The following is a 12,295-nucleotide window of genomic DNA, read 5'->3' as shown; positions in this document are numbered from 1 at the left end:
TCATATGCTGTAGTTATAAAATCTTTTTTTCATTACACCTGAAAAGATCTTTTTCTGTAGTGCTTAGATTTGATCAATTTGTTGCATCTGACAATATTGACAATATAATTAAATAATGGCTTTGAATTTTTTAAGAATTTGCAATGAGCCAATTAAAGCCAGTGACTCAAAGTCTTACTTACAAAATGAATCAACTTCTTTACAACAGAATGACGGCAACACTCAACCAAAGCACGAACTCATACTCTCCAGAAGCGAAGGCAGCCTTCGCCACGACGGTTATCCTCATGATTCTCTTCATCATCGCGGGAAACCTGTTAGTCATCATCGCTGTTTTGACAAGTCGTTCTCTGAGAGGGGCGCAGAATCTCTTCCTGGTGTCGTTGGCTGCGGCGGACATCCTGGTGGCCACGTTGGTCATGCCGTTCTCGCTGGCCAACGAGCTGATTGACTACTGGCACATCCCCCCAGTGGTGTGTAAGATCTTCCTGGCGCTGGATGTGTTTTTGTGCACGTCCTCCATCATCCACCTGTGCGCCATCAGCTTGGACCGCTACTTGTCTGTATCACATGCTGTGACGTACGCGGTGAAGAGGACGCCACGCCATATCAAATGCGCCATTTTGGTCGTTTGGCTCATCTCCACTGTCATCTCTTTACCACCGCTGTTCTTCATGAACATAAACCAGGGCAACTCCAGCTCCCCTTTTACAGCTCGGTGCGAGCTCCAGGACGAGGCCTGGTACATTCTTTTCTCCTGCACCGGCTCCTTCTTCGCCCCCTGCCTCATCATGATCTTCGTCTACATGCGCATTTATCAGATTGCAAAGCAGCGCACACGATGCCCATCAGGAAATCTGAGGAAGGAGATCCCTGCTGATGCCACAACTACAAAAGGCAGCATAAGATATGTCACCACAAGACCATTCACTCATGCCATGGCCCAAGCTGAAGAAAAAACACATCCAGGACGCACCAAGGCCCTGAAATTTGACCTTTTGCCAGCCAAAGAGATGGATCCCAGCACTCCTAACAGTCCTCCAGACCAATCTCCTTGCCTTTCACCTTTCATCTCATGCAAGCAAAAGCAAGTTCCAGCCCCCAACAAACCCAAACAGGCCAAGAAGGAGAAGTGGTATAAATTTAAACCAGACAAAAACAACTGTCAGAGCTCAAGCTCCAATTCAGATATGGAGAATGAGTGGGAAAATATTCAGGGTTCTGATACTCTAGGTGTTGATCCTAACACTGGTCTTCACTCGCAAGCCACCATTCAGAATTACAACCCCATCTCCGTTCGCCGCAAAGGCATGTTGATCCGAGAGAAGCGCTTCACCTTCGCCCTGTCGGTGGTGATCGGCGTGTTTATCTTCTGTTGGTTCCCTTTCTTCTTCTCCTACAGCCTTAAGGCTATTTGTCCAGACACGTGCAAGCTCCCCGAGCCCGTCTTCACGTTCTTCTTCTGGATGGGATATTTCAACAGCTCCCTCAACCCCGTCATCTACACCATTTTCAACAAGGACTTCCGCAGTGCCATTAAGAAGATCCTCTGCAAAAACACCAAGGGTACACTCTTTTAAAACAAAAAAAAAACAAACATTTTAAAATACCGTAGAAAAAAGCTGAGGTTTGATGATAAAGCACATTTTACACACTGTATGTTAGTTGACAAAGTCTTGCAGCTTTACAATATTCCATTGCTCATGCCACAAATGCACGATGGACATCAGCGGGTAAACATGATTTCATTAAAAAATAGGATTCTGTTCTGTGATAATCACATCAAAAATGGGAGCAAGGTGCAATAGTGTTCTCTCTTCTTCGCCTTTCTAAGAATACCTGCCCGCGGCGACGCTGTGTGCGTGAGTTTCAATCCAACTAGTCTTATTTGAAATTTCATGCTGTGTGTGACAGCACTCACACGCGCTGTGCGTCAAGGCGTCTGCAACATGCAGGGAGGCTCGTAATTGTTATTCCTTATCTTTTACATCAGCACTTTATAGAAAATATGTTTTTCCATTGTTTCCAAAGTTCCAGCATGCCTCAGGCCAAAGCTCTTGCCATTTCATTAAATTGTTTATGTGTTTATAATTTAGGTTGTATAACTTTGGAATGTTGTTTGATATACAGTACAGTTAGGGGGAAAAAAAGTACTGTTTGTACCATGACCTTAGACTTTAGAGTCAGGGACATGAATCTGGACAGAAAGAAGAAAAAAAAAAAATCAGGCCATTTTTAAACTGGATAAAATTGGTGTGTGTATTCCTGCCTCATTGTTGCTGGATGTGGTTGCGGTGGCTCGGTGTTGCTGGAGCCCTGACCAGGATGAAGTTCCTTCTTTTTTTCTTTCTACGAGCCAACCATAAAATATTTTGAGTATGGTCTGTATTATTATTATTATTATTATTATTATTATTTATAACGGTTACTTGAAATGGGTGGTGGCTTTGCACCTTCAGGGTTGAGGGTTCGATTCCCATCTAAGGTCTGAGTGACTGGAGTTGAAGGTTCAAGAGTAACCCAAAGTAACTCTCGTTACTCTTGGCTTCCTCCAGTTGTTAGTTGTAGACTAACTCTTGTACCAGGGTGTACATGGGTACTCATGCCGTACGTCTCCTGGGATGGGCTCCAGACTCCCCTGTACAGGATAAGCAGTATAGGAGATACTCAAACAAACGAACCATTAGACATCTTCACGTCGATGGCTGGAAGAAGTGCAGACACTGGGTTTTACATTCTGTCTGGTGATGGCTCGGTGATGGAGGACCGACCTCTGTTGATATATCAGGTCCAAATGTTTTCCTGACCTTTTCGTTTTGATTCGAAGCACTTTAATGAAAAGTTACAGTGATCAAACGAACGGACAGTAAACGGGACGAATGTGGCCTTTATGCACACTTTGCTTTTATAAACAGAAAGCTGAGCCAAACAGCTCTGCACTTGAGTCGGGGAAGCGAGGACGAGAGGGACGGAGGGAGGGCGAGTTTGGTTTTTAGTAATTGCATCATGCACTTGCGTTCAATTATTAATCAGCACTTTGCTTGATGCCGGTAAACAGTTCAGTGTGAATATTTCACCTTATATATCATTTTATTTTATTTCATTTTTCTTCTTTTTATTTTTGCTTTCCATGCTGATTTAGCTCGGTAACTGCTAAGCTGTGACCTGCAGAGAAAGTAGATCGGGGGCATGTATTTATAAACGTGGAATCATCTCTCCGTCGGGATTTGATGTCTCACTGAGCCTCATCCTTCCGAGCTAGCTTATGTAATTTTGTTCAATTCTTAAAGCTTTCCAGCTTTCAGCTCTTCACACTTTCGATGAGTCTTTGAGAAAAGTTTGAGAGTTGCGTGAAGGTGGCGACGGTGTTACAGGAGGTGGAGGATGGAAAGAAAAAAAAAAAGAGAAACATTCAGATGCCGCTCACTCGCATGCTTTAAAGAAAATTAAATACTTTGTATAAGTGCAGCTATTAGAAAATGGCCCAAGGTTCGGAGAAAAACAAGGTGAGGAAGTTACTGATGTGAGAACGCACAAGAGCAAGAGCGTGTCAGAGCATAAAGATAAGAAGTGAGAAAGAGTCCTTCAGTTCGACCATCTCCCACTCTCTCTCACTCTCTCTCACTCTCTCTCTTGTGTCTGTGACTATGATAACTATTTTCCAAGCAATACGAAATTTGTGTTTTATTCATGATTTACGCACAGAATTTAGTTAATGATGCCAGTGAACTGAAAGTTATAACAAAACTATTGTACTGTTTCTAAATTGAGTTAGGCCTTATTTCTTAACAATCTCAGAGTCACTGAGACCAGAGTTTTTTTTCTTTAACTGCTTATTGACAAAAAAAATACAGAACAAGTCACTGACCACCTTCAATTACCTTTTTTCAGCTGTAGCACACATGAGGTAAGAAACAGTGGAAAATTCTGATGTTATCTGACTGTTGATTGATTCTCAGCAAAACAGTGACGCACATGGTGTATATGTGTGTGTGTGTGTGTGTGTGTGTGTGTGTGTGTTAGTTGTGGGCTGAGAGGCGCTTCAGTAATTTATAATCTGTTATATATAAGAATATAAGAATCTGTTACAGGTGTTTTCTCAAAACCATAAATGAAACCAGTTCATCATGTCACCGCTACAGTAATTACGTGGACTACCATGAATCACATGAATTTTATTGGAAAGCACTTTAAATTTATTAATGATGCAGAAGGTAAAGATTCCACATGTCAATGCCTGATATGTAAAAAATTTTGATGATAAACATCAAGGAATACAAAATCCATTTGTTAAAATTATAAAATATTATTATACGCCATGATCTTGAATTTTCTAATCTGGTAAAAAAAAAAAAAAAAAAAAAAAGGTAAAATAAGAATTAAAGAAAAAATAAAATGATAATAATTATAAAATGCAGGATATTTAATTATAATAAGATAATATTATAATTATAATATGCAGGGTATATATATATGTGTGTGTGTGTGTGTGTGTGTGTGTGTGTGTGTGCTTACTGTATGACAAAGCCTTATTAATGAGAAGGCTTCAGATTTCAAACTGTACATTTGGGTTTTTTCGGATATGTCACGTCGAACCTGAAAACCGTATCATTACTTTTATATCGTGTAAATGTAACCCCTACCGGAATATGGGAATGATGTCACAAAACATGTAGAACTCTCAGCATGAGCATATTAATATTAATAGTGGTGTTTTTTTTTTTTTTTTTATCAGAAAAACATGTGTATCATCATGTGTATCTGTGCTATTTCTGTATCTGTCTATGTGACCCAATTTCTTTTTTTATTTTTTTTATTTTTTAGCTCAGTCATATTTGTCTAGTTGGTTAAATTAAATAATATTTAGTTTATCATATTGCCTATTGTGTGCTGAAAAAAATGATATGTCACTCTACTGCACGATCCTGAGACCTGTATGTGTTTATTTAAATAAATGTAAAAAAAAAAAAAAAATTGAAAAAGGGAAAAAAAGAGTTTTTAGTGCTTCCAGCTCCATGTGAGAAATAGCTTTTTGTAAGGAGACATTTATTCAACATTAATAAAAGCAGACTCGAGTGTCAGTTCTGATGTCCACCACAGGAAAGTCATCAGGACAGAAAATGTTGTACTTTCGCTTTTTCATACACCATATTTTCCTCTTTTTTTGTTCTGTCTGATTGTACAGTATATAAATATATATCACTCTGCTGATGGACCATGCTGATTGTATGGGTATCATGTACAGCAGTCGCTGTAAAGGCTGAATAAAAGTGACAAGCGTGCAATTACAACACCGAGTTATCTCCTCCATCCATTTCTGCTTGTCATGGTCTTTAATAAACTTTGACGATGCTGTAACACCAGCAGAAAAAATAACGTCTGCATGCACAACCAACATCTAATCCACTTAGCATTACGACGGCCGCACGTGATCTGCCCAGCTCCCTTAGATTCCTTCCTAATATTCCTGCTGCTTGTTTGTTGTTGTGTTTATGTGTTGAACATATTCACTCAAATCTGGAGATGAGGAAAAAAGATTGAGGGAGAACAGCAGATTTTGGCAAACGCACAGGGACAGGAAGTGCAAAGCGTGTTCAGTCATGGCCTCATCACGTACCACATATCAGCATCTTGCACAGCTCGGCCGGGTCCATCCTAATCCACAGAGGGAAGCTAGTTTTAGCACACATCCAAACCCCACGGTATCTACTATCCATCTGGGTGAGCAGCTAGGACGGCGAAATCCCCGCTGTCGATTTAACCCTTACAGTGTTGGATTAACTCTCGACATGAAAAGTTAAACAATCCCACTCTTCATCCCAAATGTAGAACTCTGATGTTCTGAACGCTAATGGAGCTATTGCAACCTGTAGAGCTAAAGCAACATCCTCGCCTTAGAACACTTTGGACTCCATATTACACAAATGAAAAAGAATTTTAATTTGTTTGTGCATTAGTGCAAAACACATTCTGAAGGAGATCACTCACACTAGAGCTGCATCAACATGAGGCTAAATTAATATAAATAAAAGGGAAACGTTTGGATTGTACTGTACGTTGGTCGGAACTCGCTCTTTCAATGATATCTTTAGTTTTTATACAGTGGAGGACCCGAACCAGAAAAATTAGTCAGAATTTAATAAAACTCAAAAAGTTCTATATTTTCCTGAAGTTTCCTCAAAATACTGAGTAGAAATGAAGTTATGAGCACTTGTGTACCAGATTACATTACAGCATATAACGACCTTTTCCATCAAGGTGGGCGTGGCTATACACGTCACTCAACCGAGCCAATCGACGCCATAGTTTACCATGTCTAGACAGGGTATGCGAAACATACAGAAATTAGTGGAACACAAATGAAAACGCGACACAGCATTGCTTACTCCAAAAAAAGGCAAGTAGGCTATGAAAACACCTAAACGAGGCGTAAGATACTCAACCTCATCCTGTCAACGAAGAGTCATATCAGTCACATTGGTCTTATCATGACTAGATTCAGTTCAATTCAATTTCATTTCTATAGTGTTTTCATTTGGCGTAGTGGTTAGCACCTCGAGGGTTGAGGGTTTAAGTCCCACGCTCTGGACTGTGTACATGGAGTTTGGTGGGTTTCATCTTATATAGAGATGTAATGAGTGTTTTATTTCATTTAGAGGCAATGGTGGTGAGGTACTGTAAAACCCTGTAAGAGGAACCAGACTTAAAAGGGAAACCCATTGTGATACCGGATAGCACGACCATAAATAAATCCCTTCCATAATCGTGTGCTACTGTATATCATCAATAGTGTAATAGGAACAGGAAATGTGTATTAGTTAACACAAAGTTAATGTGTGCATAATAGTGTGTGTGCTTACTCCCAAAACCTGTTTGTATATGGCCTTGTAAGTGTTTCTTATTCTCATATTTTAGCTACTAAAAGGTTTCATTGTATACCTAAATATCACAATAAAGTTTTGAGGTTAAAGTGAAAATAAAGTTAAACTGAAGTTAACGTAACCAACTTCTTACCAGTGAAGACCTTGATACAGAATTGTTGGAATTTAAGCCCTAAAATGGTCAAAACAATTCTAAGTTGTAAGCCAGGATTGTGAAACTGCTTGCATCACTCTTGTGGTTTCTTAGTGGAACCGCCCTTTATGCTGATTATGCATTAAAGCTAGATTAGGAAAGCTATGGTAACTCTTTATAAATGTGGCGATCACCACCGAACATGTTTATGCCTGAAGGGGATGGATAGGAATCTAACCCTGCACTGGACACATTTTCCCCCAACCTGGGACAAGATGTATACGGATGGTAGAGTGAGGACAGAATGTCATGAACATCAGTAGCAAAAGTCTGTGAACCTTATTTGCCTTGTGTCAAGACTTTAGGGTGTTGGTGGTGGTGGTGGTGGTGTAATGGTGTGTGGAATGTTTGATTGGCAAATCAAATTCAAATTCAAATTCAAATTTTATTTGTCACATACACAAACATACACAGTACGAAATGTAGTGAAATGCATTATACGACTGCCATTGACCCTAAAAGAGAGTTAAATTTTACAAATAAGAAATAAATATGAATAAAAGAAATACGATAGAAATTAAATTAAAAAATTAAATTAAACTAGGAAAAATAGAACTAAAAATAAAAATAGAAATGTGCTAGGAAAAAATAGAACTAAAAATAAAAATAGAAATATGATGTACAAGATAGAAATATACTGTGCAAATTGAAATATACTGTACGGTGTGTGCAAATATGCATAGAACAAAGTGTCTTAGGCACACGTTGAAGCTCTTACTGTAACAAGCATTAATCATTGTTGTACATGATTTATGCACCATCTAATACAGGATTACCTCCAGGATGCCACAAAGGGCAAGTCGTCTCTCATTGTAAAGTGCTCCTCTGCTCACCACAATGGTCAAGAGTGATTATTTGAGGTACCGTACAGTAGCATTTAAGTATTACAGAAACTCTGATGCAACACTAAAGTTACATCAATGTTGTAGATCCTTTAAAAAAAACAAAAAAACAAGGTCTTTAATTTTAATTGTTTTTTTTCCCCCTCAAACTTTTCCTTTAAACTACCAAATGTGCACCACCACTAATACCTTTGTTTGTGTCCAGCTGGAATAATTGAAACGCTGCATGTGATTATTCCACACAACGCGGGGATTTAATCGAGTCAGTGGGTTGCCTCGAGAGTTACGGAGGATTAGTTGGATTTGCTTGAGTCTCATAAAATGAGCAAAGATCGAGTGTTTATTTATGAAGGTGCCCTTACTATACTCAAAGCTTCTGCTATAGATACTCCAGCTGACAACCGCTGTAAACACAAAGCGGTGGTCCCTCTCTATAATCCCTTTTTACAACAAACATGTACTAAAATAGTTTTTACAAGGATATATTGATCAGTTTAATGACACTATGCTAAACAATGATCACATCAATGTGAACATCTAAAAAGAACTTTTTTTTAAAAGCTGGATTTGCAAGTTAGACATCTCTGTCTCTCTAACACTGAATGAAGTTTTGGATCTTTCAGAGCAAATCTGGACGACACGAGGCGAGCTTGATCACATGGGCATTTCCATGTTTACATTTTCAGCTGTGATTCTGGGAAGATGGAACAGAAGCTTGGAGGCCTGAAAGAATGCCAAAAGGTCCCAGATCGCTCTGATCCTCAATTAAGAAGACGTTGCGTGCTGCTGGAGCACATGCGCTCATTACTTGGAATGTGAGTTTACTTGTATTAAATAAAAAGCAAGTACAAGCAAGATGATACGGTGCTACACTTTAAACATGCCGCTTTAATTTTCCCAAAAGCTTTGAATTTAGCAAATCGATTCCTGTTAGGGCCTAACGTTTGAACCCTTTAAATTTCCATTAGATTTTATTTATGGGAGCTTCACTGCTTTAGAGTGAAGTGACTGTAGCTTTATCTTCTCCTGCCGTGCATAATAATATCTGCCTCTCAACATGGCTTAAAACCTTTTATCTGTATGTGAACCTCAGTGCTAACTCTTTATCAAGCCGAAATCATGTTGATACTTTCAGAACAAACCACATCCTTAGCTTAATTAGGGCATTTGTGGTAAAAGCTGTGTGAAAAGCTTAGTGTGAACAAAAGTCGCTAGCGCTCCTGAAAGGGCCAGAAGTACAGATATATACAGGTAAAGAAAGAAAAATGGTCTCATGACATAATGAAGATCAGACACGGGATTAACAAAACATGCTCAATCAAATGCACCAAGCAGCATGCTACTGTAATACAGCATGGAGATCGGGATCTGAATAGCAGATCGCTATATTCCGTCTCTATATTGTCTTCCATATATTAGCTTTACATGTTGATCTGATAATCACTATGTCTGTTTATGCTAATCAGCGATGACTTGCTGTATGACTTACCCACCCACTCTTTTTATGTTAGCAGATTAGCAAATCCTCAGTCTCTGGTCAGAAACGCACTACATTAAACATCTACTGAGTATGTGAGTAGCCTCAGTAATTCGTCTTTTTTAGTCTTTACTTGTGTCTTTAACCCAAGAGCTAGCTGTGACCAAGGCAACGTGGAAGTGTTAAAACATGTAGTTACTTAAATGACCAAAAGTAAGTCAATCCCCATAGACCCTCGTGTTAAAATATCCAAAAATGCAGCCTGGCACAAAAACAGTTTGGTAGATTTTCACTTTATGGCAACCTGTATGGGGGTGAAACTTTTATACAACCCAACAGTTAAAATTATATTAAGCTATAAAGTTATGCATAATTTGACTGACAGCTGCATTGCAGGTGACAAACCGCTATCTGTTGGCTAAGCATTACTTTAGCTAACCAGCTAACTGGAGTCAGTGACCTTGACTTCTCAGCTGAGAGAATTCCTATTCACGGGATGATGTGTACTGTGGGTTAAGGATAATGGAGTTCGAACGCAAAGTAATGTTAGCATGTAAATTAACGTTAGCCAACTTAGCATTTTATCTACGCTAAAACTAAGCTAGCTAGTGTGGTAACTGAGGTAGGTAATGTAGGTAGGTAAGTGAGTTTCCATAGAAAGACTCCAGAATCTTGTGGACAGCCTTCCAAGAAGAGTGGAAGCTGTTATAGCTGCAAAAGGGGGACCAACTCCATATTGAAGTGTATGTATTTGGGTACAATGCCATTGCGCGTTTGACCAAATACAGTACTTTTGTCCATTTAGTGCCAAGCACACTCTCACTCCCTTTAGTAAAAGAGACACTACTGTAGGAAATCAAACCCAACCTTAGTGTCTCTTTCTTTAAGCTATGGATACCGTTCTAGATTTCCTCACTTAACGCTCATTAGCCTATTACAGTACATATCGCGTATTACTTAAATTCACACACAAGTCCAGTTCAGAACATATCACAATATCAAGGTTTCTCTCTGAACTATCATGAGGGTTTGTTTTTAGTAAGAGATATAAGGGCTAAATGGTTTGCATGGGATTAGGCAAGGATGTTAGCAGGAACAAAGTTGCATTGTAACCTAAGATAACCTTGTTGTTTTTTTATAAAGCGCCATCTGAAACTTTGTGTTCAAACTAAGTAGATTATTGCTTTTTTCCCCTCAATTTAGTCGTTACTTGGACGTCTCATACAGTAATGTGTTAACGCATGAGCAATTTGCAGGGCCAAAGGTTGAGCTTGCCTTATGAGGCATCAGACATCTGCCATGATTTTATCGAGCGGCTGGCCTTCCTACCGAATATCTGTGTAGATGAGGGAGAGGGCTGAACACTTTTCACTCTCTGACTTCTTCCCTAATGCTGATGAAGTGTCTAACTAATGGGCTTTTAACCTGTGGAGGCGCAGAGCGCTGCAGCACGGCTGCTGATTTAAATAGCTGTTGTGGCCCAGGTCACAGAAGCTATCCATCAAATTATCATACCAGACTGGCAGAGGAGGACGAGTCTACCAGCAGACTCGCTCTAGAATTACATGGAAAACAAAACAAACGTAAAATTTGCATGTGTGGATTTAGACCCAGGGTTATATGTCACACATTTTCACATGTCATACGCATGTATTTATTTTTCCACACATGATTTATTGCTTTTTTTTTTTGGGGGGGGGGGGGGGGTATTTCTTTTATTGATTTTCTAGTGCAGATTATTTGTTTATTTGTGTACATGATTTTTATTGAACATGATTTATTTCTGGTCATCTAATTTTCTTTTTTTTATTTATTTTTAAAGTCACATTTTTAATTGCATTAGATTGATTCCTTGATGTTACAGGATGTTTTTTTTGCACACAATTCTTATATATTTTTTATATATATAAGTGTGAATTATTTTTGCACAAAATTTTGCTTATTAGTTGCATTTTTTTTTCATAATTGCACGATTATTCATTTATTTATTTATTTATTTTGCATGTGGTCCATTTAATGTCACATGTGATTTTAATTGTTGACAAACTGCTCTGGTGTTCTGTTCCTGATTATTGTCCTATAAAAGGTATGCAGTCAAAAGGTTCCTTCCGTAACACATTCATATCAGTTGCATTTATGCTACAACTGATCATGTGCGCATTAAATGAAACAGATCTTGTGGAAAACTTTAAATGAGAATTTAAATGAACAACTGTTGTGTTTGTTGGATTTCAGATAAAGGAAACTGTTGGAAGAGGTATACTTTTTTAATATATGTAAGTATATGTGGTGGACATTCAAGTAAAATCAGTATCTGTTATGAAATCTCTTGTGAATAAAACCTTTAAAACCTAAAACATTTTAAAGAAGCCAATATGTCCAAGAATGACAGATAACTTGCGGAAGAGATGCATCTGTCTGTGGGAGGAACTCAGCTGGGAGTTAATGCCACGTCCCCCATACAGTCCTGACCTCACTCCGAGACATTTCCACATGCTTGGTGCATTAAAGGAGTTCCTGGGGGGCCAGAAGTAAAGCAGGCAGTCCGATCATGGCTCCAGTGTACTGAGAAAACTTTCTACCTTGATGGTATCCAAGCGCTAGCACCTAGAAATAAGTGGCATACTTACCATACACAACAAAAATAGAAATAAGTTAAGTCAAGTTAAATTATTTATATAGCACATTTAAACCAAACCGATAGTTGACCAAAGTGCTTTACATAACAAAGTAAAAAAAATAATAAATCATTCGAAAACAACCAAATTACCATCAAATTACCAATACAAAACCACTATAACACATGTTTAAAAGCCTCGGGAAACATATACGTTTTTAGGTTCAATTAAAAAATTTCAACACTGTGAGCTGCATAGACATGGAAAGGGAGCTTGTTCTAAAG

The 12,295-nt window shown here is 38.7% G+C and overlaps 1 protein-coding gene across 1 annotated transcript; it reads left to right on the top strand.

Moving 5' to 3' along the window:
- LOC128530412 (alpha-2B adrenergic receptor-like) lies at positions 1 to 1,616 on the top strand. Its single transcript, XM_053504354.1, has one exon. It carries the CDS (start codon positions 144 to 146, stop codon positions 1,578 to 1,580), a length of 1,437 nt encoding a protein of 478 aa, XP_053360329.1. The 5' UTR covers positions 1 to 143; the 3' UTR covers positions 1,581 to 1,616.
- Positions 1,617 to 12,295: the final 10,679 nt, after the last annotated feature.

Source organism: Clarias gariepinus, chromosome 9 (assembly GCF_024256425.1).
Source record: "Clarias gariepinus isolate MV-2021 ecotype Netherlands chromosome 9, CGAR_prim_01v2, whole genome shotgun sequence".
Classification (NCBI taxonomy): Eukaryota; Metazoa; Chordata; class Actinopteri; order Siluriformes; family Clariidae; genus Clarias; species Clarias gariepinus.
This window is presented reverse-complemented; position numbering and strand designations above follow the sequence as displayed.

Excerpts from the sequence above, each read along its gene's own strand:
- LOC128530412 (XM_053504354.1), top strand. The coding sequence starts at position 144 with ATGAGCCAATTAAAGCCAGTGACTCAAAGTCTTACTTACAAAATGAAT.